Consider the following 27,400-nt stretch of genomic DNA (forward strand, 5'->3'; position numbering starts at 1 on the left):
CTGGCAGGGCAAGATGAAATTTCCCCTCACTGGCTTCTCCCTACAGTGCAGAGAAACAAGGGACCAGGGAAAATCCTCGCTAACCCTTTGGAACCAAAGAGGGAACAAAGAACCCAAAGGTGCCGCCGGTCTTTTTCTCTCCTGGAGCTTCACCCTCGACTTCGGCAGGACCTAGGTGACAGCGGCAGTTCATTTCTTCCCTGTGGATGAACTTCCTTGACCATGACAAGACTGTCCACCAAGTGGACAGGCAGACAAGACATTCGCAGATGTTAGGATCTTACCTGGAGATGTTCCCAAGTGTGGCCCAGAGATGTCCAATCACAGGTCTGACTCACTCTGATACACAATCATCCATTTTATTTGAAGATGTGTCTACACTGCATTGAACACCAACACAGGTGTGACTAAGAAACCCAGAGCCCTGTCCCAGCAGGCATGGGGTCCAGTGTGTGACTTGGGAAGGACTGTTATTTTTCACAGTGAGGGAGGCACGGGGAGAAAGAAGAGAGAGGAGAGAAGTCGGCATTACTCCTAACGCCTGTTCAAGAGTCTGAATGCTGAAACGGAAAGCTATTTAACTACGCTGGCTCCTCCTAACTGCTTCCCTCAGTCAGCTCAAGTTCAAGTGCAGAACCCAGTGGGCCAGCTGGACTTGGACAGTGCGCGGATGCGCTGTTTAAAATAACATCCACACGGGACTGCAAAGACTGGGTGGAACAGGCTGTGCTTCCGACAGAGCGTTTACTTTTTCCTGTTTTATGAACTCTTCTGCGCTTATAGGACATGGGATTGCACAACCCCAAACATGAAAGAGCATCTGGTCAGTAGAAAAACCTCTTGGGTAGGAAAAAGAATTTGTGTGTTTGCGGGGAGAGAAGTAGTGAGCATGAAGGTGCTCCTTTATTTCGAGCCCTTTAGTATGACCCTGTTGAAAGATGTGGTATGTCACAAAAACGGAATTGCTTTTATTTTTAAATCAGACCTTTAAATTCAGCTGCTTTTTTTTTAATAAAAAATTAGTATTGTACAAGATTATGTTTTGCTTTCCCCAACTTTCCTTGGAGAGAAAAAAGGGTTAAAAAAAACCCGGTGGGTGTTACTTTCCACGTCAGAGGTACACGCAGGGCTTCCTTCTGCTCGGGGATCAAGCTAGGTTCTTGTTTTCTAGAATGGTGGAGCCTCTAGCTTCCTGGGGCATCCAGCTGCTTCCTCCACCTCTGGAGCCGAGATCTCTGTGCTCACAACAAAGCAGCTGATCCAGAGGATTTGCGTCACAGGGAAGAGAGAACGTGGCCCTTGACTGGGACTCAAGCGGAGGGGCCAGGTGGGACCCAACCTTGGCATCATCCTCGATGGCCTGGAAGATGCTCGGGGAGCTAGTGAGAATCACAGTCCCTTTCCCAAGTAGACTTCCTGCTTATGATCTACAGGGATGGCTTTGAAATGTTTATCTGAACCTTCTAAAGGCAGCTGCTTTATCACGTCTTACCCAAGTTTAGGCTCCCTGCCTGATTATTCGTAAAGAACAGGCCAAACTAGCCTGGAATGTGTGCACGTCAACAGATGCCAGTGGCTAAATTCCCGTGCCACTTACTGGCGAGCACTGGATCCAAGGACATAAACATTCCAGATTCCTCTGCACTTTTACAGAACAGAGAACAACCGGACATCTCCAACGCCCACGGAAGGATGCCGTCTCGGTTACAGATCGGGTCTCGTAGTTGTGCTTCCTTTCTGTGCATTTTGTCCTGTAAATTACCTTGTATAAAATTTATATTTAAAAATGTGTTTCAATAGGTTCAAGCTCAGGGGAGCCAAGTCTTGTGGATGATCTTGCTTGTGCTTCCTTTTGGCAAGTGGAGGGGTCGCCATGGACTTTGACCAGGGTGGGTGAGCATTCCATGGGTCATCTTCTCCCGGAAGCTGGGGGAATGGGCATGAGGGGCGTCAGAAGCTCTTCTTCAACATGTTGACAGAATGGCAGGATCTCTCAGCGCGTTAGGGCCTGTGAAAAGAGAGAGGGGCGATGGCTTCCTTTTCGGGCACCGTGAGCAGCACCTATGCGCATCCTACTTCTCTAAGTCTGGAACCTTCTGGAACCCTTCTCCTTTCCTCCTCAGCCTCCTCTATACTTAGTCCTGCACAGCCAGGCAGCGTCCTAGGCACTTCCAGACATGCTACCGCCCTGGCTGTATGGCCAGCCATAGCCCCAACACCCTTCCCAATTATCATCTCCCCAACAGACATAAGAAAAGGTTTTCCTCCAGCCATGAATTTGAATATTCTGAATTCTTGGGCAAGTTTCATTAAGGAAAAAGAAGGCCTTCCCCTTGTCGATCATCAGCCTGGGAGGACGTGATGGCCAAGTGTGGAGGTGCGTAGGGCAGGAAAGGAGGGATCTGAGTCAAAAAGACCCTGTCATCCGTGGGACCCCGTGTCAGAACGGGAGCTTGGCTCTGTGTTCTTCAGAAATCACCCTCCCCTGATGGCTGGCGACAGGGGGATTAGGTCTCATGCTAAAACTTGGTTTGGGTTTTTTTTTTCCCCCTCAAGTTCAGTTAGTTGGAAAATTAAGACAAGGACCGGAATTTTGTCAGATCTCAAGAGAAGTCAGTGGAAGAGTCCCGTCTGGCCTGAGCAGACGTTTGGCCTGCTGGGGAACTTCAGGCAGTCCTCGAGGAGGTGACGGGCTTTGAACACCACCTTCCCTAGGAGGCTTCTATGAGTTGGCAGGTTTGAGTCCTGAACTTGACGGCGCTCACTCACCCACCACACGGGTGTGCGTACTTACGAGTACCCTCCCGACATTTTCCGCACAACCACAAAGATGATCCAGCCAATGAAGCCAATGGCCAGTAAGACCCCGACTATGATTCCAACCAGGGTCACCGTGGCCAAGCCATCTGCACAGGAAGGAAAAAAAGCATGAGCCCAGGTGAGAAATAGCCCATGGTAGCACATGTCACAAAAACCACGCCACTGCCCTACTAGCACCTACGTAGCACACCTACATGTGCTGTTTCTCCTGGGTCCGGGATGGTTGGCTCATGAGGGAAGAGCTGGGCTCTTTTCCTTTCCAGTGCTGGGGAAGGAGCCCCAGGCCTTACACAAACCAGGCAAGCACTTGACCCCTGAGCCACGCCCCAGCCCTACTCTACCTACTCGTCTTAGGAGCAAAAAGATCTTTGGGTCTCAGGATCTGTCGTGCCTAACACACTGACTTCTCTTAGTGCGTGGTGTTTTTATATGGCTTGTCAGCTGGCTCCTACTTTGATTCTTCATGACCCTAAATGGGAGTATAATATCATTCCCACAGCTGTCTTTGAGTGAAAAGTTTGCTTTTTCTCCTTTTCTTCCTTCTTTTTATCTTTTTCACAGGGCTAGAGAAGGAACCCAGGACATCATGTACCCAATTGCTGTCCCCGTGCTACACCCTCGGTCAGTTCTACATCATTTCAAGTAAAGGGAATTCTTTGTACTTGCTTAAAAAAAAAAAAAAAAAAAAAAAAAAAAAAAAAAATATATATATATATATATATATATATATATATATATATATATATGAAAACTGTTCTCAAAAGGTTTTCTCTTCTGCTCTTGTTGACTATAATCCAGGAAAAGTATATAACTCATCAAAAAGATTGGGTTCAAAGAAACCTTGTTTTCTAAGCCCATAGGAATATTTTGAAACCATCATCTTGCCTACCTTTCTCAACTGTTGTTTGCGTCTCTTCACCTGCTTTCTCTGTAAAGAGAGAGAGATAATCATATAGCATTATTAGGATTTAATAACTATAATTTAACAATTGGCAAAAGATATGCAATGTAGCAAAACACCCAAAGGATAATTTCTTAAATAAATTGGATAGGGGGCTTTTAAGCAAGCTCCGACATGACACAGTCTTGGTACCTGTCATTATCAAATCCACCAACGCTTCTTCACATCTACGTGTTCACAGCACGTCTGTGTACATTTTTTTTTTCCTCATCCAATTTAGAAAGCAGAGTCAAGGACACTAAGCCACAGAGATATGAAATAAATGGTCAAAACATTTCAGAGATTACAGTGGCCGAAGAATCCAGAGCTATGAATATTTAGTCCAATATTAAGATCATGGAAAACTTACAGACTGTGCCCAGGGCTATTACTCACTCGGAGAGTAATACTCTAATCTGGGAAGAGGTGACAGGGCTGTGATTTGTCTCATGCCATCTATTCCCTGCTTTGGTTGCCAGATCCGGACTTCACAAGGCAGCAGGATGCCTAGCCTAGTTTCATCTGTTTATGCCACTGAGTTACTTGAAGATTTCTATCAACAGTCAGATCTACTCTAGAACTTACAATACAAATATTCTCCATTGTGAGTCTCTTCCAGATAATTGGACACAGTTCCTAATTTAAAATAAAAGTGTTTTACTTTGTTCCTCCATATTGAGTCCGTAACTTGGGGCTCACAGTTGGCCCCTAAAGTGGTGTAGGGAGCAGTCTTGAAGGACTGAGCCCTCAACCTGTAGGATCTGACACCATGTCCCGGTAGATAACGTAGGAACTGAATTGAATTAGAGGATGCTCAGCTGATGTCCAAGGTAGAAAGGCTTGTTTGGTGTTGGTGGGGGGAGGGGCATGCATTTGACGTCAGGAGTGCTCTATATTGGGAGGAGGAGAGACAGTCTTGAGTCTGAATTTGGGGTTGGTTTTTCCCAACACACTAGTCAACCATCATCTGAAAGATGCTTACTTTTACCAGTCGGTTGGGTTTGAAAATAATCCACCCACTTGTACCAAGAATCTCCTCAAAACAAGGTACCTTTTCAAGATGGCCCCAGGGTAGTGCCCAGACCCCGGTCTCCTTGCAGGAGCTGATCCCATGGCTCTGGAACACTTATTCGGAGTGCATGCTGACTGTGCTACCCCCAGAAAATGGAGAGGAGACTGCTGGGGTTGAGCTTCCCAGAGGTGTCACTGAATCAAACTGCCCTCCTGGGCAGCCAGCCACAGCAGAGATAGCTCAGTCACTGGCTCATCAGGTCCTAGCCCGGTGGCCGCTAGTTCCAGGCTCAAAAGACACGATTATCTCCACTGAAGATACCATCGGTTAGAAAATATATTACTGAAAATAAAGTTGGTGGAAGAGCTTTTTGGTTCTGTATTCCCCAGTCCCTCCAATGACACTGTCCGTGACTACGAGCATGTGACATGCATGGGAACATCGTCGCACTTGGACACTTCATGGGGAAACTGGCCATCTGCTGCCCTTATAATATTACCTCTTAAAATCAAGTGCTCATAATGACATTTTAACTCCCATGCGAAGTATCTTGGGATAATGATACACAAAGTGAGAATGAGCATAGGACAGAATCTCCTTCCCCTGTGAGGCTGAATAATATTCCACTCTGTATATACGATATTTTGTTAATCCATTCATTGGTCCATGGACACTTGGGTTGCTTCCATATATTAGCTATTGTGAATGCTGCTTGCTATGAACATAAGTATAAAAGCAAGTAAGTATAAAAGCATTTATTTTAATCCTCAGAAGTGCTGTAGAGTTTTAAAAACGAGATTGGCAACTGGACCCAGAAGTGTTTACTGAAAAATAAAGGGGGCAGTGGTGTGAGCCTGTGGTCCCAGCTACTGGAGATGCTTACACAAGAGGAGGGAGTTTTTTTGTTTTTGGTATCAGGTCTTGAACCCAGGGACACTTAACCACTGAGTTACATCCTAGTCCTTTAAAAAAAAAAAAAATTATTTAGAGACAGGGTCTCGCTAAGTTACTTAGGGCCTCGCTGAATTGCTGAGGCTGGCTTTGAACTCTCAATCCTCCTGCCTCAGCCTCCCAAGTCTCTGGGATTACAGGCGTGCACCACCACGCCCAGCACACAGAAGAGTTTGAGTTCAAGGCTAGTCTTAGAGACCCGATCTCAAAGAAAAAACACAAAAATGTGCATTGTTAATGGAGATATAGCTCAATAGTTGAGCATTTGCCTAGCATGCACGAGGCCCTGGGTTCAATCCCCAGCACTAACATACACACATGCGCATGCGCGCGCGCACACACACATACACACACACACACACACACACAGACTGACGAATTTCTGGGTGTTCAGATGTGTAGTTGGTTTGGGGAACATTGCTTCAGCCATGGTCTTTACATTGGTTTCATCTTAAAGACAGAAACATAAAACCTAATTAGATAACATAATTTATATAAAACTTCTCCAGTTAGCAAGCACGCCTTGGAGTTACTTGAGGATTCACTCATTTTCTCTCCTACAAAATAAGGTACTTAAAAAAAAAAAAAAAAAAAAAAAACAACTCAGGCTGGGGAGATAGCTCAGTTGGTAGAGTGCTTGCCTTGCAAGCACAAGGCCCTGGGTTCAAATCCCCAGCACCACAAAAAAAAAACAAAAAAAAAACCCAAACAAACAAAAACTCAAATAGCTAAATTTCCTTTACAAAATCTCTGGACATAGGAATGAACCATCCATTGCTGAGAATGACCTTCCCTCACGCTCATCGGTGATGGTGTGACTCTCATAATGGTAATGACCCCAAAGTCCCTGCCAGAGCTTCTCCATTTGCACGGCTGCCCATGCCGACCACAGACCACAAATCCAACCCCAGAACCACATCAGTCTGGCGTCGAAGATTCTCGCTCCACGGAGGCAGACGTGACCTTCGTGGGAAAGGGTCAGTATTGGAACAGAGTCTATTAAGATGTCCTGGCCGAGTTTCATGCGGCTGAGTGCTGACACCAGGTTCTCCGAGAACTTCGTAGGGTCGGCAGCACAACCTCAGAAGCTGCTTAGCTCACCCCGGCAGGGGCCCTATCACTAGCTATCATTCAAGGTAGAGAGAGATTTCTAGTAAACCTGACAGTTCGAATTTGATTTAGTAACTCATAAATTGAATTCTGAACCCACCACACAAAGCTTGGTTCAGAATTCATTCTTCCCTCTCCTCTCCCTCCTTCCCCTTCCTCCTTCTTCTTCTTCGTCCTAGGGGTTGAACCAGGAGTACTTTTCCACTGAGCTCTACCTGCAAGCCCTCTTTATTGTTTTATTTTGAGACAGGGTCTTGCTAGGTTGCTGAGGCTGGCCTCAAACTTGCAATCCTCCTGACTCAGCCTCCTAAGTAGCTGGGATTACAGGAGTGTATCATGGTGTGCACTCTTACCTTCCAGTATGTCCCCTCGTATTACATTTGGACAGCACGGGTTATGCAAAAGCAGATCAACCCCACGGGGGTGACGGGTCTCCTTACCTACGGAGCGGCTAGTTGCCATGTCGGGGGCTGCGGTGCTGTGGCTTTCTTTGTGGGTATGGACTGAGCCATCTGGGGTGGGCAGATCCTCAATGCGAACCTCCGTTCTACCCTCTGCACTTGTTGGCACCTATTAGACAGGCAAACGAGGCCAAATGGAAAACAAAGCCTAAGGCTTTAAAGCTCACACTCTGCCTTACAGCAGAATAGGGTTTGAGGTGGCATAAAGATACACAATACTGAGGGCACGAATCCCAAGTGGAAACAAGGAAGCCAAACACCAGGGGTGCGAACGGGAACGAAGCCAGGTCTGCTGCAGGAGTGGGTTCCGAACTTCTGGCACGCCGACTTCCTGGTGGCTGACTTCCTCCAAGGCTGCTGGATCCCCCGGCTTTGATTCTTGCTTTCCCCAGACCCCAGCAGCACCTTCCCCTGAAACATGTATTGGGCATACATTTCTCTCATCCTAATGTCCTCCCTCCCGCAACGAGAGTGACCACTGGCCTTCATGGAGAGCTTATGGGATGCCAGGCCCTGGAGGTGCTTTCTCAGTCCATGCGCGACCTTGGGAAATAGATCTGACTATTAGTCCTACGTACAAACACAGCTCTGAATGATGTGACTGTATGCTCAAACTCTTACTGCCCTTTAAATGACAGGGCAGGACTTGAAGTGGTGCTGGCTGGATGGTTCATTCTAGAGTCTATTACAAAGGATGCAGATGAAGAGATGCACAAGGAAAGATTATACAGGGCTTCCAGGCCCTCTCTGGGCACCGCCCTGCAGGGGCCTCCAGGGGCCTCCAGGAATTCAGCTCTCTGCACCTTGTCCTGAGTCCTGACAGAGACTTTGTTACATATGCATGATCGATTCAACCACTGGCCAATGGCGATCAACTTCACCTTCAGCCCTCTCCCTTCCCTGGAGGTTGGGGTGAACCTGAGCGTCCTTTTAATCCCACCCTGGTGACCAGTCCCCCTCCTGAAGCTACCTAGGGGCTGGCAGCTCTTAGTCAACTCATTAGTATAGAAGAAGACACTTTAGCACTTTGAAGATTCCAAAGAAGTGGTTCTGCCGACTCCAAAGTCCACGCCAAAGTAGCATTTAACAAACTAGTGAGCCCAGGCAACACAACCAAATCAAACAAATAGGATCACATCAAACTTAAAACTGTGTGTGTACCAGTGGGCACTAGCCACAGGGGGAAAGTCCACCAACCCACCCGGGAGAAAATATTTGCAAACCATTTCTCTGATAAGGGTATAAAGAACTCCTCCAAATGAACAATGAAAAGGACCCAATTATCACAAAACTTGGGCAAAGGACTCCAACAGACATTTCTGTAGAGACGCTCTACCAATGGCTAACAAGCTACAAGTCAATGCTCAGCATCACTATTCAGAGAAATGCAGGTCCAAACAGTGCAGGAGGGCTAGGGATGTAGCTCAGCTGGTGGAGCGCTCGCCCGCACGCACATGGCCTAGGTTCAACCCCAGCACCCCACGGACACAGTACCTGTGACGAGGCAGGAACAGGGATGGGCTCGCTTCTGCTAGAATGATATCAATCAGGGGTTGGGAAGGATGTGGACAAGCGGGCTGATTCCAGTTCATGCTCATGCTGGTCTATGTAGCGAGGCAGGAAATGGGGATCCCGTATTTAGGAACTTCTAGCAGTGACATTGCCACAACAGGCAAGAAGTCAGTTGACTGGATTAAAGCCGCGCCGTAATGCAGGAGAAATTTAAAAACCTGACCCTTTCCTATTCTGAGCAGCCCTGGCGATCACTCTCCAAACTGCTGCCAGCGCGCTACTTCCTCACCGGATGGAAGCGGGAGGTAGTTTCGCTGTGAGCGCGCCGCTCACGCTTCCTTTGCCAGGTGGCTTGTGTGGATTTTACATAACATACATTACGCTCATCCTTCCGAGGGGAGCAAATTCCTCTCCTCCCGAGATACTCACCAGAGCTGTAGGGCCGGCAGAGGCATAGGACTCTTCAGTGGTACCTGTGGTCACAATGCTGTCTTCTATAGCCGGGGTGGCCGAGCCATCTCTTGCATCTGGGGTCACAAGGTCATCTTCCAGCTGGACTGTGATGGCTGCAGAAACACCAAGTCGGGTTAAGGTGGGAAGTGAGTGGGCCGACCCGACAGCAGCTGCAGTCGAGGATTCGCTTCCCCTTTCACTTGGGGCTGTTATTTAATTTTCAAATTTGCAAATCACAGCGCCAGACACCAAACCATTCTCTTTGCAGGACCTGGGGCACACACAGCGGCCCTAATGGAAACACAAAGAGGTGAAGCAGCCAGCCCTCCCCTGGATCCCGCTGAGACGGACTGGACATAGGTGAGAACACCTTTCTCAAAGGACGCGGATCCTTCCTTCCTGGCACTAATTCCTATGACGAATCAGTGCATTCGGATGAACAGAATATCATTTAGACCTGGAAAAAAGTCTTAATAGACTCATCCAGAAAGTTCTCTAAAACTACCCAGTTCTAGGATCCATGCAGAGCTACTGACTCATGAGGTCCAAAATCGGGGTCTCTCTTTAAAGTCAAGCTCTCAGGGCTGGGGTGGAGCTCGGTGGTAGAGTGCTTAAGTAAATAAATAAAGATGAAATTCTCTCTCCATTTAATTTGCAACCACTGTCTGCTTGGAGGACTAGGCCCACTGGCTCTGAGTACGAACCTCATAGACAGAGTTCAACTTCTTAGTTTACTGCCTTGCAGGAGGGTCGGTAATGTCCTCGAGGACATCGAGATACCAAGAAAACTCTTGTGCCAATAAATAAACCCAATAGCCCTCACTGCCCCGGCTCTGGCTTTTCAGTGCCAACAAGCGGATGAATGACTGGGTGGTGCCATTGAGAAGGGTCTCCAGAGGAGCAAGGGACTGGTGGAGAGGGAGAACAGGTTGAATCCCACGATGGGGAGTGCTGGGGTTCAGTCGTGTCCCCCAGGCTTCACAAATTGGAAAACCAATCACCAAATTCATATGTAGATGGAATTTGAAGGTGTGGCCTTTAAGAGGTAATTAGACGAGGATTAGATGAGGTCATCAGGGTCGGGCTCGTATGATGGAATTGGTGGTTAAATAAGAGCAGAGCAAGAGAGAGCTGAACCGTCACACTAGCTCTGTCTCACCATGGGATACCCTCCCCCATGTTTGAATGCAGCAAGATGGTCTCTACCAGATGCTCTTGGACTGTTTTCCCAGCTAGAACCATGAGCCAAACAAATGTCTTTTCTTTATAAACTCCCTGGTCTCAGGTATTTTATTATAGCCACAGAAAACGGGCTCAGACAGGATAGAGTAGAAAAGAGCAGTGTCCTCTTCCACCTCTGTTGCAATGGTCCGGAACTCGTCATGACTATGCCCAACCACCATCTCTGAACTCACCAGATAATCCTTTTCATGAGTTCAAAATCTGACTCATTGGCGGTAGACTTCCTCTTCAGACTGGAGTGGCTCTAGAAATTCCATGACTAAATACAGTTGCAAAATAAGCAAGCACGTGCACCCCGGGAGCAGGAGGAGGGGTGCTCGGAGACCTCTTTGTGTAATTAAAGAGCAGATGTTCATCTGTATCTAGGCAGTGCTCAAATTAGCAACCCATTCCTTGCCGATGAAGCCTGATTTTCCCTCTGTTTAGACAGCCCAGCCAGAGGCACAGCTAATAAATATTTGATCATAAGTTCTCTGCAGATGCCCGGAGGGAAGAGGCCCCCAGAGGAGACCGGCTTGCTTTCTGAGCCTTCTCTCTGCATCTCAAGTCCTCATCCAGCTGTGGCTCGATGGCTCGGATGAACTATCTAAGCATATGCAATCACTTCTCCATCTTGGGGTGGGGGAGGCTCAGGGCACGCAAATGGGTCGCCTCTCCTCCCGGTCATTTGCTGGGATGGGGGGAAGGCAGTGATTGGTCCCGCAGGACTTGTGACTGTGGAGTAGGCAGATGTTTAGATGTGTATTTATTGAGGTCATCAGCAATGTCCTTTTGTCAGGCAACTGTCCTTATTAAAAAACTAAGCCCATTTTCTTTTCTTCTCTCCTCTGGTTTGAACTGAGTTAACAAATCATCAACTTAAAAAATGTCTTTTGGAGTGGCTCAGCCAAAGACTTACTAGGTGGCGCCTCTAACTTAAAACAATCCTTGCTTAAAAAGAGCACCAAATGAAGTTGGTTTGAATTCTTTCATAGAGAGTTCAGTTCATTGAAAGCGTAACTTGATAAAAATTCCCTCTGGTTCTTTTCTGACCCTGGCCCACAGAGCCAAACACTAAAATTGCTCTGAATGAACAAAGGAGGTCTTATGAATGACAGTCGGGAGTAAGAAGCAGGTCCTTTGTCCCATGGCCCCTGCTTTCTTTCTGCGCCATGGGAAAGTTGATTTTTAACAAGAGATCCTCAATTGTCCCGCTGATTATTTTGGCTGAAGACTTTCCTGGGTGAAGAGTTCCTCCAGGCCTGCTGCGGAGTTTCCAGCCAGCGTTTGACATCCTGTCCCCCTGTCCTCTTGAAGTTGCGTATTGATGTCCACTTGCTCACTTATCCTTCTGAGACACACATGCAAGCTCACACGCACACAGGCTCACACACATCTGTTCATGAAGAACCGCAGCCATAACCGACATGCACAGTCAGGGGACAGAGAGAGTTCTAGAGCCTCCTAGACGTCTGCGTACCTCCTCCTGCCACACCGGACTCGAGCAGCTGAGGAGTCAAAGGAAGTTTCCAAACGGGGCAGGAACCGTCCACTTACCTGGAAACTTCTTTGTCTTTAAGAAAGAAATCCTGCCGTTCAGGAGATTCGACCAACCAACTTAAGGTTCTTTGTTTTGAAAACAAAGAGCTGAAGCAATGTTTATTTGTATCAAAGTGCTAATTATGAATGATTCTCATCTTTGTATTAAAGTCCAATATCTTGCCAGGTGCAGTGGCGCATGCCTGTAATCCCAGTGGCTCTGTAGGCTGAGGCAGAGGATCGTGAGTTCAAGACCAGCCTCAGCAACTTAGCGAGACTCTAGACAACTCAGTGAGACCCTGTCTCAAAATAAAATATAATAAAGGGTTGGGGATGTGGCTCAGCGATCAGGCACCCCAGGATTCAATCCCTGGTACCAAAAAAAAAATAATAATAATAATTTAAAAAATAAAATCCAACTCTAAAGAAATGATTCAAGTTCACACACATTTATGGGATGGCACTTCTTAAAATAAATTTTAGAGTTTAGAGACAACATTAGATCAGGATAGTACTGGAGTTGTAAGAGCCCCAAATTCTTAATAGAAGTCTTTTGAACACATGCTTAATCCTCTGGATTTATCCGCCTCTCTGGTTTGTGGTGACGACTGTCCGTCTACCTGGCTGTTGCCCCTTATTTCTTTTTGGTGTTCTCCATCTCTTTGCAGTTGCCAGCGGCCTTCGTACCTGAAGAACTCATTCCTGGGCCACATGCTGCAGATGGCTTTTGCGCTGGTGGGCGCTGGCCTCTTCTGCAAATGGCCAGCGCTGTTATTTTTCCTGTTTTTTTCTCCCTTTGGTGCCACACTCCCACACGCTTCCTCTAGAGTGTGTAAATATCCACCTCTGCTTTCCCCGAGGTTTTGCTCTTACCATTTCCATTTTTGTTGTGTTTCTTTTGCAGTATTGTGTAAAATAGGAACAGATTCCAGAGCCGCACCACATTTCAGTCGACGACAACACAACCATGTCCCGTGAGATTCTAATGAAGCTGGAATTTTCTTTTTCTTTTCTCTTTTTGTACTGGGGATCTAACCCTGGGGTGCTCTACCACTGAGCCACATCCCCAGTCCTTTTTATTTTTAATTTTGAGACTGGGTCTTGCTAAGTTCTTAGGGTCTCCCTAAGTTGCTGAGGCTGGCCTTGAACTTGCCATCCTCCTGCCTCAGCCTCCTGAGTCACTAGAATTACAGATGTGTGCCACCACGCCCAGCTGGAAAATCCTTATCACCTAGTGAAACCACAGTTGTCATAATGTCAGCACCACACGTTCCTTACATGGGAAGCCAGTGTGTGCAAATCTACTGCACTGCCTGTCAGATAAAAGTAGGGCACACTCGAGTATCCGAAGCACTTAATATTGCTAATGACAATAAACAACCACATTGTCAGTCGGCGCATTTAGTGAGCTTTTACTCCTACCGTAGCGTGTACTCCTACCGCTTACCGCCGATGGCGGGCCACTTGTCCTGAATGTGCCCGAAGGCCAAGTCAAGTGGCTGGCCTCTTCCACCCAGGTTTGTGTCCGCCCTCCAGGACGGTCACACCACAACAAAATCTCCTCGAACCTTTTCTGAGTGTGTCCCCGACATGAAGTGGCACGTCACTGCGATCTGACTTATTCTAATAGATCCTTTAACCATTGCTTCAAACACCAGCTCCATGAGACAAACTTCTTCCAGGCTCTGAGTCGTAGCCACAGGACAGCCTCCCAGCGCAAGGTCAGCTCCAGCGGTCATGCTGGCCCCCAGCCCGGCTTGCCTGCAGTCTCGCGCCCGTCCACAGTTCCCTCCTCCTCTGGCTGGCAGCTCCCAGTGACAAGGGTGCCCGGGATGTAGGAGAATAGAGCGTAGGAAGAGGGCAGGGGCTCCTCGGACGCAGGTGCACGGGGTCTCCCAGAGTCCGGTGGCGTGGTGCTGTGTTCTAACTGGGAAGGCGCGACCCCCACACCCCCACTTCTGTTGGCCAGTGTGGGGTTCGTGTCCTCTTGCAGCTGCCTGTTCCACAGCAGCCCGAGGGGGGTGGGGGGCACCACAACCCGCTTAACAGACAAGGAAATGAGGCCAGCAAAGACTCCTTGACCAGACTTCCTGAGGCTCCTCTGAGCCCTCCTCTCAAAAAGGCCCCGCCTTGGGCTCCCCAGTGCGTCCCGCAGAGTCCAGCTTTACCGCGGATCCTGCCAGGCCCGCGGGGTCAGAGCCCCGTGCTGGGCGTCTGAGCAGGGACGGCATCCTCCACCTTTGAGGCCTAAGCCCTGGGCCTCTTCTGGCCAGAGCTTTGTCAGGCCACTTTGGCCACCTCTGAGGCTCCTCAGGGTGACTTTCTGTCCGTGGACTCCCCCTCTGCTGGCTGGCTCGTCCTTCCATCCAGAGTTGAACTGGACCCTCCCTTGCGATGGCCCCCATTGCAATAATGTAAAGTGTCTCCCTTACATTGTAACATGTTGTCAGGACGACCTTTTTTCGGGCAAGGCCACAAGTTAAGTGCTTTGCTGAGTTCGTCCGGTTCATGCGTGACACCACGCCAAGCACTCTGGCTGTGCGCCATGGGTCCACCGACAGAGGACCAAGGGCAGCTTGGCCCCATGGACATGCGTGGGTCGGCAGCTCTCCCAGCCTGCTCCTGCTCCTTAGGGGCCACCGTCCTGCCTCTTCTGCCCACCCGCCGCCTCGTCCCCCATCCCAGGTCAGGAGCGGCGGCTTCCCTGGCGCCCACTCCTCCTGAGAAATCTCATCTTGCTAGGATCTTCCAGTCTTCCCATTTGGTGACCACAATCTTGACTTCCTCCAACATGCCCCCAGCTGGGGAGACTCTCGGAGGATCTAAGCTTTCGGAAATGTCTGAGGAGGAGGGTGGAATGTGCTCTAAAAGAATGTCCTTCTGTGAGCTGCAGCTCTCCTGGCTGTAGTGAAGTCGGCAACCACGATCAAGACCAGGACCCGGAGGCTGGGGTGTCGCTCTGGTAGCGTCTGCTCAGCACGCAGAGGTCCTGGGTTTGATTTCTGCACTAAAAGCAAAATAACAAAACGAGAAAACCCAAGCCCACGTCTCTACCTTAAGCTCCCGGGACTTATATTTATCTTACAAATATTTCTGGAGCAGCAGTTGCGGGCGGAGCTCTAGCGTGTTCTAGAGTGCGTGGGCCAGGTCGCTGGTCTCCTGGACTCGCTAGAACTGGGGAAGAAAGGGTCCTGATTTCATTTGCGTGTGGAAGGAAGCCAGGAGGTGCTGGGTGGGGGAGGCCTTCATCCGAGTCTCAGAAAGCAAGGCCACTCTGGGTTCCACGTGAGGGGACTGTGTGTTGGGAAGGCACCAGGATCAGGCTAAAGCAGTGAGACCATGCAGGCTGTTTCTGCCAACCTGGTGACAGCGGCTGGTGCTCACGCCAGGACAGTGGTGGCAGGAAAGGGGAGAACCAGACTGGTAAAGGCCAGGAAGCTTCCCAAGTCATGACCACCCACAATCAGAACTGTGCACCTCCCCGGATCCAAGAATCCACCTCACCATCTGTTACGGCTAAGGTGACAAACATTTAGGCCAGGGGTGCGCCACCCCACAAAGAAGCTGCTCGGGGTGGTGCTCAGCCCTCCACCCCGGTGGCGTTCACCTTGTTTGATCAGGATATTCATAAAAGTCAACAGCGACTGTCCTGGTTTCCACCTGCACGTGGGTTTTAGAATCTGACAGCTGGCCAAGCGGTGTCCACAGCATTCTGTCTTGAGATGGTGAAGCTGATTTTTTAAAACTATTTTGTTTTCGTTGTAGGTGGACACCATACCTTTATTTTATTCTTAATGTGGTGCCGAGGATGGAAGCCAGGGCCTCCCGCATGCTAGGCGAGCGCTCTACCACTGAGCCGCGACCCCAGGCCTGGCAAGGTTGATTTTAAGTAAAGGAGTCTCCAGCTGAGTCACTCTTGGGGTCTTCAAAGAAAACCTGCAGCGCTGGTCAACAGGGTAAGCCAGGCCTTCCTCCAGCACCCGGGCGGCTCCAGGGTCCAAAGGCACAAATCGGCCTTTGAAGAGAGCTGACCAAACAGCCCGGGGGAGACTTTTTGCAGCCACCAAGAAAAGTAAAATGCTCTTTTATTTAACAGCACCCTAGGACATAGGGAATCAGGTTTTCCCTGCAGGAGAAACTGTCGAATAGCTGATAAGCAAGGAGAGCGTGGCCCTCCCAATTACACAGGCTTTTTTTTTCCGCTTTGTTTTTTCAGTAATGCTTTTGGAGAGATGTCAAAATGTGTATTGGGAAAGGAAAAACACCACTTCTTTTTCTTTTACACAAACACGGGCTTTTGAGTCTTATTTTCCCATCAGGTCTCCAAACTGTGCCCAGAAACCTGAAAAGAACAGCTCAGACTGTGGAGAGGAGCCACCGCGCCAGCCCGTTCTAGCCCAGCCGGCCACCAAACCTCTGCAGAGCCCTTCATCTCTGCTCCAGATGCGGCCAATGGTGCTGTTTGCAGCCCTTCCCTGGGTTACCACGAGGTGGGCTTCTGCCACCAGGAGGAGGGCGCCCCACCCTGACCTCGCGTCAAAGACTTTCTCTGGAATATGGACGAAGCCAATAGCCTTTGAAGTTCCAAAGCTCCTCTGCACAAAGACAGCCACTGCCCACCGCAGGCCATCGCATCCGTGAGGATGTGGCCAATGGGGTACTTCTCCTCCCCGCCTCCCCGCACCCTGGTGAATTGCTTACAGGATCAGAAGCCTGGCTCTGGAAACTCTAAGCAACTCGATTCGTCTGGGCAACCCTAGAAGGCCGGGCCCTGCCACCCAGGCACCCACAGAGATGCACGCTCTTAATCTTCTGTCAGAAGCCACGTGGCCCACGTTGCCAGAGTCTGGCGCTGTGGTAGGCATTGAGCAGATGTCCGTGGGGCGGCTAACTGTGTAAGTTTGTTTACGAGCCAAGAAGGAAATTTCTCTTGAACGACCCCTTGGATTATAGTATCCCTGCCACTGTTCACTGGCTTTCACCCCAGAGGTGGTAAACACTTCCCCTTAATGAAAGGGACAGCGTTAGCCCAAGACAGAACCCTTCACCTGGGAGAGGAGGTGAACTTTGCCACCCTGCTGTTTGATTTCTGCTGGGCAGTGGCATGTCCACTCACCGATGGGTCCTGTCAGCCCCTGCAGGCTGAGCCCAATGATGAGCTGCTGGCATTTGGGATGTGCCTCTTCCTCAAAATTGAAGAGAAGTGCGTCAAAGCTGAGATCAGAGAAGCCACTATCTCCTCTGAATGAATCAGGAAAGGTCCTACACTTTAAGGTTTAGAGCAGCAATTCTCTGAAGTGAGCCAGGGGACACAATGACCCAAAGTTTTCTTTGGGCTTCAGGTGGGGTGGCCTCACTGCGTCACCCCCCAAAATTGGAAGCAGCATTTTAATAGTTTCTACAGCTGCTGGGCACAGTGGCCCACACCTGCAATCCCAGCAACTCGGGAGGCTGAGACAGGAGGATCGCAAGTCTGAGGCCAGCCTCAGCAACTTAGCAAGACCCTGCCTCAAAAAATAAAATAAAATAATGGGCTGGGGTTGTAGCTTGGTGGCAGAGTGTGTGCTTAGCATCTGAGATCCTGGGTTTGGTCCTCAGTGTCAAATTTTTTAAAAAAAGAAAGAAAAGGGGCTGGGGAGATAGCTCAGTCGGTAGAGTGCTTGCCCTGTAAGCACAAGGCCCTGGGTTTGATCCCCAGCACCCCCCCCCAAAAAAAAAAGAAAGAAAGAAAGAAAGAAAAATAGGGGCCAATGACCACTAGGAAACCTATTTTCATTTCAACAGCAAGGAGTCACATTTTAGGTCACTGGACAGGTGGAAGAGACAGACTGTTGGATCCATGAGACATAATATCAGCTTCCCAGTTAGATCCATTTTCTCTCCCTTTGGAAGGGGAAAGGAACTGAGACCTCCTGCAGATCCTTCACAAATTCTGCATTTAATCTCCACAAGCATGAGGGGAGACTTTGATCATGGTCACTTTTTGTTGGATTTACAGAATGTGCAAAACGTGCTGCCCGGGCCCTGGGCTGGTCTTCACGGAAGTCTTGCCCCGTATGGAGCAAGAGGCAACGCGGAGCTCAGACATCAGCATCTGCCAGACCCAAAGCCCCGAGAGCCCACGCCCTGACCCCTGTGACACGGCCTCACCGCCGCTGCTTCACGGTTCAGCTCCACGCATGGGCCTCCCTACTCCTTAAAGAGCTGCAATGGATGGAGGTGGCTCCGAGTGGCTTCTGCAGGAGCTGGAGGCTGGGCTGCAGCCAGCCCCTGCAGGTTCACCTCTGGAGACCTGCCATTCAGGGCCCAGGAGAGCCCCTCCCCTGCACCAGCACAGGAGGTCACCTGTCTCCCAACCAGCATCTGCAGCTGCCAGGGTGACCTGCCATTCTGCTGTCAGCAGAGGTCCGGTCGCCAGCACCGTGTCTGCTGGCCAGCAGATTGAACGGCTGGGTGGTACTCAGACTTTCCAGGGCTCGACTTCCTGGGTGCCCCAGGCACGGACAAGGCTCAGCACGCCTCGGCGTTCAAACGAGGCCCTGGATTCCAACCTCAACCAAGATGACTCAACCTGGGGAGACGTTTCACCCTGGCGGAAGAGCAGAGCGTTCTCGGTAAAAGAGGAAATGAGTTCACAGTTTTTTAAACTGGAACCACAGCCCCGTGGTGGGGGTCTCCGAAACTCAGTGGGGGGCCTGGGAGCACAGTCAGGTAGGAAGGGTCACTTCCCAGGGGAGACTGCCTGGTCCTTGAGTCATCAGATGACAGGAACCTGTCACAGAAGTGCTGCCCCCAGAGTCTCCCTGCAGGCCAGGGGAGCGGGAAGCCGAGCGGGAATCGGAGCTTCTGATTCACTCGGGTGTCATCTGGCAGTTCAGTTTTGCAAGAGTGAAAGAGAAGCTGTTGGATCCGACCTCACCGTCCCCCGCTGAGCCCAGGAGGATGGGCCTGCGGGAAGGTGCAGAACGCGGCTGTTTCCGCCCGCCGCCGGTGGCCTTGATCCTGAGCCTGGTTTGGAGGCTGAAGTGCATCTCCATAGATTCTTTTTAAATAGTTGTTATTGGCCGGGAGGATCTCTCATCTTCCTGTGCCATCTCTCTCCCTCTGTTCTGACGCAGGGGAAATCTGGACACCACATTGACTTCCAGGCTCACCTCGGATGCCCCTGAGCAGGCCATCCCCGACGTGCTGGTGAGACAGAGCCAACTGCACGTCCTGCTGTAACCTCGGGTTCCCTGCCTCTAAACCAGAGCGCCCCCTCCCCGCCACATCGGCTCCCGGCCGCCGTCCATCCTACCTGGTTTCTGTAATGTTCTGTCACCTGCCTGCTTGTCCTTCCTACTGAAATACCACCTCCTCCTCCCTCTTCTTCCTCACAGGGGGACTATGCCCCACCTCCGGGTTTTGTCTTGTTTTTGGCCGGTGCTGGGGATGGACCTGGGGTCTCTGCAAGGCAGGCCAGCGCTCTACCACCAGCCCCCTTGAGGTCTTGTAAGGCCTCTCTCTCTAAAAGCAAAAAATGTACATAAATAATGAGACTAGAATAGGAAGGATAGTTAGCACAATCTTCATAAAGAACAAAGGAAAAGGTCTCGCACTTCCTGATTTCAAACCTTACTACAAAGCTACAATCACAAGACTGTGCCTAGCGGGGTGTGGTGGTGCGCACCCGAGTCCCACTTACTTGGGAGGCTGAGGCAGGAGGATCGCTCGAGCCCAAGAGTTGGAGGCCAGCCTGGGCAACAAAGTGAGACCCAAGATCCAGTATCCAAAATATAATAATAGAAATAGGCCAGGGGTGTAGACAGTTGTAGAGAGCTTGCCTAGCATGGAGAGGCCCTGGGTTTGACCCCCAGCACTGGGGAAAATGTTTTTTAGATTAAAATAAATTTAAAAAAATAAAGGGCTGGGGATATAGCTCAGTTGGTAGAGTGCTTGCCTTGCAAGAACAAAGTCCTGGGTTCGATCCCTAGCACTGCAAAAATAAATAAATAAATAAAAATAAAATGAAAATAAATAAAAAATAAAGACTATGCAGTAGAGCATAAGGATAGTAATCTGGGTCAATGGAATAGAATTGAGAGTTCAGAAATAAACTTTACATTGTGGGCAATTGGTTTTTGGCAAGGATACCAAGATAATTCAGTGGGGAAAGGATCATCTTTTCAACAGATGGTGCTGGGACAACTGGAGTCACATGCAGACGAATGGAGCTGGGTCTCAGCTTCACAGCACACACGCAAATTAACTGAATGAACCCAAGACCTACACGCCAGAGTCAAAATTACACAACAGAAGAGTGAATCTTTGCAACCCGCATCTGGGCAACATCTTTCTAGATACAACCCTAACAGTACCAGCAACAAAGGGAAAGGAGATGAGTTTGATTTTCAAAAGTGTTCAGTTTGTGCTTCAACGAACACGATCAAGACATTGAAAGAATAACCCAGTTCACAGAATGGAAGCAAAGTCTGCGATGCATCAATTTGTTAAGGGTCTAGCATCTAAATTAAAAAAAAATGATTTCAATCATAACAAAAAGACAACCCAATTTAAACATGGGCAAAGGACTGGAACAGACATTTTCTCCAAAGATCTACAAATGGTCAACACACACAGGAAAAGATGCTCAACATCATGTGTCCTTAGGAGAAGAAGAATCAGAACTATTAGATACCCCTCTGTGTCCATTAGAATGGTTACTATTTAAACACAAACACACAGAAAGCAAGTGTTGGCAAGGACAGGGAGAAACTGGACACTGTACATGGTCAGTGGGAAAGCAAAATGGTGCAGTCACTGTGGAAGATAGCAGGGGGGTTCCTAAAAAGTTAAATCTAGAGTCACCATATACGACCCAGCAATTTCACTCCTGGGTGTACCCTAGAGAAAGAAAAACAAATGTCCATACCAACACTTATCCATGAATATTCACAGCAAAATTATTCAAAGAAGTCCCAAAGTGGAAGTAACCTGAATGTCCCTCAGTTGGCAAATGGATAAACAAAATGTGGTAAATCCATATAAAGAAGTATTACCTAGCCATGAAAAAGAACAAGGTTCAGTTATAAACTCCGACATGGATGAACCTGGAAAACACAGCTATGTGAAAGAAGATGGAGATACAAGGTCGCACATCGCAGGATTCCAGTGGTATGAAATACCCAGAATGGACTAGTCCATCGAGACAGAAAACTGATAAGCAGTTCCCAGGAGCAGAGGGGAGAGGAAAATGGGAATGATGACTCATGATTTGGGGCTTCTGGGCAAAAGGGAGATGGGCACATCCTAACAGTACAGTGGTGACGTTTGCAAAGCTGACGCTACTAAGCACCACAGAATCGCCGACTTTAAAAGGGTTGGTTTTACAGTGTGTAAATCACGTATCAGTAAAAAATTTAATATAGCGATGAGCGCTGGAAGGCATGAAGAGTAAGACCTCACAATGAGGCTCCGAGGGAGAGCTATCCGTAGTTTACCGGTGGGTTAAGACCCCAGTGAGGGTCAGAGACGGACACACAGACGTGAAGCTAGGAAACAGCAAGAGCAAGACCCGACCCCAGACCACCCAAGCCCCTCGCCTCTCAACTAAACAGCCACCTGCGCCTGCAGTCCATGCACAAAGGACACCCAGGCAGCAAAACCACTTATTATTGCTATGTACGTATTTTTTTGTTCTCATTCTGTTTGCTGTATACATAATTGTGACCGATTAAATGTACTTGATGCCAACAGTACCAAATCGAAGGAAGGTGTCCTTGTCCCCTTCAGCATCTACAGAGCAGAAGCACTAAAGAGAGTTTTGGAGTTTGAGGGAGAGGGGATGGTTTGAGGGGGCTGCTGGGTGGGCGGGGTGGCTTCTAATGTCACTGCAGGACAGCTAGCCATGACAACGACTGACTGGACGTTTACAAACATATCCGCAGCTCTTCCAACACAGCTGATAAAGGCTGGGGGGTGGACGTGCCCCCAATCCTGAGCTGATCACATACGTTATCTACGATATTGCCGTGTCACACGGTACCCCATAAAGACGGATGATCATGTGTCCATTAAAAATTAGGAAATTTAAAATTTAAAGAGAGGAAGTGTGAAGTGCGGCGACAGCTTGGGTTCAGGCCCACGGACAGGTGCCACTGTGGACGGAGAAGGTGCACACCAAGCAGCAGGCCCGGCTCGCCTCGGGCCGGGGGTGAGCGGGTCCGAGAGTCCTGCAACTGTGAATGGAAAAAGCCTCGTGGGGAAGATGGGACTTGACCTTGGGAGGGGCAATCCAGGAAGAAGAAGCGTCTTAGCAAAACCATAGAAACAGGACTGACCCAGGGTCATATGCAGGAATTGGCGAGGGCTGGAGGGTGGGACAGTGGTGAAGGTGGCCCGAGTCACTGCAGGAGGTGAAGACACCAAGTGTGGGGACGTCAGAGTGGGGGACGAGATCAGATTTGGGGGATGAAGGGATCTAAGCCCTTAGCAAATGTCAGCTGTTAAAATACAGTTAATGCTTCTAACACCTCCGTGCAGAATCTGGTTCCCTCGGCCCGAGAGGTTCAGAGTTAGCCTTGTTCTGGGGTGACTGGCTCAGGTGGGCTCCGGTGAAACTGTCTCAGGTTAGCAGAACTCCCGACAGGCCCGGAAAACAACAGGCGAACGCAGAACGGGAAATCGTTTTCTAGAGCTGAGGCACCCATTTCCCGTCTGAGGCATGCTCTGCTCGGGAACAAAACAAGAAAAGGACCCCGAGGTGCTGCTGGGTCCTCCTGCAGGGACCAAGAGCGACGGGCGGGCTGCCGGGTGGATGCGTTTCCAGAGTCCGGATTCTCAGTGAACCACCCGAGTGAGCTCAGGAACCCCGGGGCCAGCAGAGAGGACACTCGTTTGCTAAGTAAATGAATTCCTTGGGCAGGGCTGGCTCAATGTCAATAGATCCCGTTCTTTCCTCTGCCTTTCTAGCTTCTAGACACACTGGGAACCCCTCTCTTTGGGTGGCAGGCTATTCACTGGCTCACAGCTGTTTTATTCTCCTGTTGGGGACACGTTGATGGCCTGTGGGAAAGACCCTGTTTTCATCAGTGGTGGCCACTGACCTCCCAGCATCCCCTGCCCGTTCCCACTTCACTCCATGTAACCGGCATTCCCCGGAACGCCTCACGCGTGACAACGGTGACTCATGCCCAGTGTGGCTCTCCAGGGTCTGGGGCCATTGCTGGTCCGCCTGCCTGGGCGGAGGCTGAGAGCACATCTTCCTTTGGAAAAGCGATTGTTGTTTTCATAGACTTTTGTTTTGTTTTGTTTAAAAACTACACTAAAGGGCTGAGGGAGCCGTTGGGTGGTAGAGCGCTAGCCTAGCACGTATAAAGCTCTGGGTTCCATCGTGGGCACCGCGAGCAAACCAACCAACCAGGACAGAAACAACAGCAACCGGGGAGCTGCCTTCAGTCTGTCGTTGTCCTAAGGAGCTCAGTTTTCAGCGTCTCAAACAACTGAGCAAACAGCTGGCCGAGGCTGCTCGCCTCCCCGTGGACTTGGCCTGATCTGCCTCCAAGGACAAACCCATCTCCTTGGAGTAATTCCTAGGCAGGACACTCAGCCAAGGAGAAGGAGCACAAACCCATCTTCCTCTTTTGGCGGAAGCTTGAGGGAGCTCGCCATCCCTGGGAGGCTGTGAACAGGGTGCTGGGCTTTGGCTCGCGGGGAGGAAGCGGCCACTGTCGTTTCCTGCCTTGGATGAACTGGAGGACTCCAGCTGTCCCTCACCTGGCCTATCTCACAGCCCCCAGATAAAATGCCAATCGCTTTCCTTCTTCAAAAAGCTCCAAGAAACCACTAGAGGGGCTGCAGATGTGGCTCAGTGGCACCCATGAGGCCCTGGTGCCATTCCCGGCGCCAAAAAAGACATCAGTAGAGAAAGGACTCAGAACTCCAGTCAGGGGAGCTTCATCTCTGGCCCAACCACGAGACTCCTGGCAAATCTCAGTCACTGCCTCCGTGGCTTTAGAAGGACCCCTGGTGCCCCCGACCATCTGATGCTCTTCCAAGGAAAGACCTCCGTGCAGAGCCGGGGGGATCGCTCTCACTCACCGGGTGAGCTTCTCAGGGCAGCACCGGGCACTTGAGCGCCCCTCCCTCCTCACCTCCCCCGCAAGCATTTCACAAGTTGCAACCTGGCCTGCCTGGCTCTCAGACGCCCAAAATATGACAAATATTCAGATAAGCCAGTGGAATTCAGAGTGCAGGTCTGTCACTTCGTGAAGAGGGCAGAGCATGCTCTGTGCTGGTGCACCCTCCCCAAAGGACCAGAGTTCAAATCCTGCGCCCAGCAACACACCCAGCGCTCAGAGACGGCTGGTCCCCATGAGCAGGATGAACTCCCGAGTCCTGTTCTAACACATTGCCACCGTTCCATTCATAAAGGGTGGTGTGGGCTGGGATGTGAAGTTTTTATAGCTTCAGAAAATTGTTTTCATGTTTAAGAGGCTTAAAGTGAAGTTACGTTTTAGTCTCAAGTTCAACTTTTTCTTTCTGTCTTTTTTTTTTTTAATGGCAGAGTAGTGTTGTAAAAAGGGCTTGAGGTTTGGCATCAGACCTATTTCTGAATCCCCAGTTCTGGCATATTCTGAGGTAATGAACCGTTTACAGGAGTTACAACGATTAAACAAGGTAGCTGGTGGCATTCCTAGCATGGATGGGGGATGGGAACGTGGGGAGCCATATCCTCCCTGGGGGTCCGGCCATCCTCTGTTAAGGCTTGAGGTCTCTATGGGTCCCACGGATAGTCACTCTCATGCTGCCCATTCACGTGAGTGACAGGAGTTAGTCCCGTTGGCCACATCTATGCTTAGCAATCTCCTGTCTGGACACATTTTCTTTAAAATGTGCTTTTCTATATTGGATGCTACTGGAATCTTGTACCCCTAACTAAGTTCTAAGTTAACATTTAGAACTTCCTCCTAAATCTCTAAGAAACCCGACCTTTATTACATGCCTTATGTGCAACAAAAATTCTTAGCAACTCACAAAGATTTCAGGGCCTCCAAAACTGGCAAGAATTCCAGGGAAATCACAGGGAAATTCATTCGCTGGGTGATTAATCCTGGGTGAGTCGGTCCCGGAAAAGCGCACATGGCTTACAGCAAAGCAACGCCTTGCGGAATTTCACAAAATAAACCGCCTAACGGACAGGCCCCAAAATGCGTGTTTTGGAGCAAAGTTCAGAGTGAGGGTGGGGCCGGACACAGGAGAAAAATGCCAGATGTGTGGACAAACGTCTTCTTTTGAATCCACTAACACCCCAAGAGACGACACATGGGGCCGCATTATAAAACTGAACCAGATTACAGCCCTGGATGGGAGAAACCCAGTAGGGCCCAGGACCCTAAGAGAAGGATAATCACATTCATCACCATAATTGCCCCTAGCCCGGCTCCCCAACAATAGCGCAGCTCAGTGAAGTTAGTCATCCATATTCAAGTCGCCTCACTCTTTATTCCCAGACAAAAACCCTGCTGGGCCTCAGCCCCTGGCCAGTGTGGCATCCACACACAGCCACCCCGGCCCCTCCCCAGGCTGCCCACCCCAGAGGGGCTTCTTTCTTTCTTTCTTTCTTTTTTCTCCAGTGCCAGGGATGGAACCCAGGGCCCCAGCCACAGTAGGCAAGTGCTGTACCACTGCACCCCTTCCCAGTCCCTGGCCAGTCTTCTGTCTTTAGCAGGGGACTTTCTAGCTGTTTTTTCAGGCAAGACTGAACACCTCCTTCAAGGAGTGCTTTCGATGCTTAGGAGCTGGCTGGCCATGAGCACAACTAGCCCTAGCCCTGGGGGAACAAAGGACCGGAGCGTGGGCGCTGTCTTTCCTGGGATGCTGGGGTATGTGGCCCGGGAGGGGGCCTCCCTCACCTTGCTCTGCTGAATACAAAATGTTGTCATTTGCACATTGTCTGGCCAAAACGGAAACGAAAATACAGAACTGTATATATTCCAGTGGAAAGAGAAGTTCCAAAGTTAGGACTGCCATGAATAGCACACAGGCCCCGTAAAAAGAGTGGTTCAGTCTCTTTGAAGCAGACAGCTTGGCCCGCTGCACTCTGTATAATTTCCCTAAGACTAGGGGTTCTTGTCTGCCCTGGAATTACAGAAATGCAGGGTGGGCACCCTGGAGACCACACCCTCTTCAAGAAGGACTCCCCTGGGGCTAGGCCTACCTGGATCCTCAGTATGGAAAACTTGAGTTTACCTTTCAGAGAACGTTCCAGCAACCTACAGACTCAAAGATCAACAGCTTGCTTACAATTCCTTCGACCAATATTTGGTGAGCCACTACTATTACTAGACATTGTTTTGATCCTGGGGAGAAAACCTAGAGGCATCAGAGTCCTCTGGAGCTTCTAGTCCCTCGGGGAAACAGACACAAATAAAAACCCAAGAAAAGAAATAAAATCCCGACAGGTGCTCCTGGAGACCCCCACACAGCACACTAGGCAGGGAGGAGCAAGAAGTGGACACAGGGCTGGGGCATGTGTGGATGATGGCCTGGTCTTCAGACTGAGTCCATTTAAAGTCCAAGAAGTTACAGACACTAATTCAGTCATTGACATTTGGCCACATTGGGTACAGGGCCCCAAACCCACTGTAACCTCGATGTCTGAGGCTGGGGGTGCACTTGCCTAGCTTGCCACAGGCCCTGGGCTGGATCCCTGCACCCAATACCCTCCCTTAGAGGTAAGTGAGGCCTCTTCCAGTCTGCCCCCCAAGAATGGAGTCCTGAACCGGTAGGTGCTGGCACACAGAGGGAGACCTAGGCCACTGCAGCCAGCGGTCGACTCCAGGGAAAGCCCGGGTGCTCTTGCCCAGGCAGAAGCCCACCTTGTCTCCTGTGAGCGCCCCCGAGGGCGGCCCCTCCGCTCCCAGCCTAGCCGCCTGTAGATTCTGGGGTGCCTCCCGCCACACCCACTCCGCTGTTTCTTCGGGACTTGTCCCCAGCCAAGCCGCTGCGTGGCAGGCCCGCGCACCCGCCCGCTCCCCCGCGCTCTCCGGGGCGCGCTCGAATCCCGGGTCCCGCGTCCCAGCAAGTCTCCGCGCGCCGGTCCCACCCGCAGCGGCGGGCGGCCAGGTTCGCGGGCGCTCACCTCCCGGCGCCGCGCCCCAGAGCGCCGCGCTCCCCAACACCAGGAGCAGCACGGGCGCCTTCCACATCGTGCCGGGGTGGCTTCTCGCGGTGGCGGCTGCAGTCTCGGCGCAGGGCTCGGGCAGAGCGGAGCAGCCTCAGGCCCCGCGGGAGGAGCGCAGGGGGTGCCCGAGCTCCCGGCCGCGGCGCTCGCAGCGCAAACTTGGCCGCTGCCACTCGGGCGCCGAGTCAGCATTTATCCTCCCGACGAGGGCGGGGAGC

The 27,400-nt window shown here is 50.3% G+C and overlaps 1 protein-coding gene across 2 annotated transcripts; it reads right to left on the reverse strand.

The window, feature by feature from the left end:
• Window positions 1–343: 343 nt before the first annotated feature.
• Pdpn (podoplanin) lies at window positions 344–27,400 on the reverse strand. Of its 2 annotated transcripts, none has more exons than XM_047551690.1 (6): window positions 27,141–27,400; window positions 9,236–9,372; window positions 7,274–7,403; window positions 3,710–3,748; window positions 2,791–2,906; window positions 344–2,008 (listed from the first exon to the last, which is right to left on the reverse strand). In XM_047551690.1, exons 1-5 carry the CDS (start codon window positions 27,205–27,207, stop codon window positions 2,791–2,793), a joined length of 489 nt encoding a protein of 162 aa, XP_047407646.1. In that variant the 5' UTR covers window positions 27,208–27,400; the 3' UTR covers window positions 344–2,008. The 2 variants fall into 2 exon arrangements, with proteins under 2 accessions (XP_047407646.1, XP_047407564.1); XM_047551608.1 differs by having other exon boundaries at window positions 2,795–2,906; window positions 27,141–27,396.

Source organism: Sciurus carolinensis, chromosome 1, assembly GCF_902686445.1.
Source record: "Sciurus carolinensis chromosome 1, mSciCar1.2, whole genome shotgun sequence".
Lineage (NCBI taxonomy): Eukaryota > Metazoa > Chordata > Mammalia > Rodentia > Sciuridae > Sciurus > Sciurus carolinensis.

What these genes read in the sequence shown, in the direction of transcription:
- Pdpn (XM_047551608.1), bottom strand. Translation starts at nt 27,207, where the DNA reads ATGTGGAAGGCGCCCGTGCTGCTCCTGGTGTTGGGGAGCGCGGCGCTC. An exon ending in CTGCCGGCCCTACAGCTCTG is followed by an intron (nt 7,404 to 9,235) that starts GTGAGTATCTCG and finishes CCTGTCTAATAG; the next exon opens with GTGCCAACAAGTGCAGAGGG. An exon ending in GCAAACAACAGTTGAGAAAG is followed by an intron (nt 2,907 to 3,709) that starts GTAGGCAAGATG and finishes CTTCCTGTGCAG; the next exon opens with ATGGCTTGGCCACGGTGACC.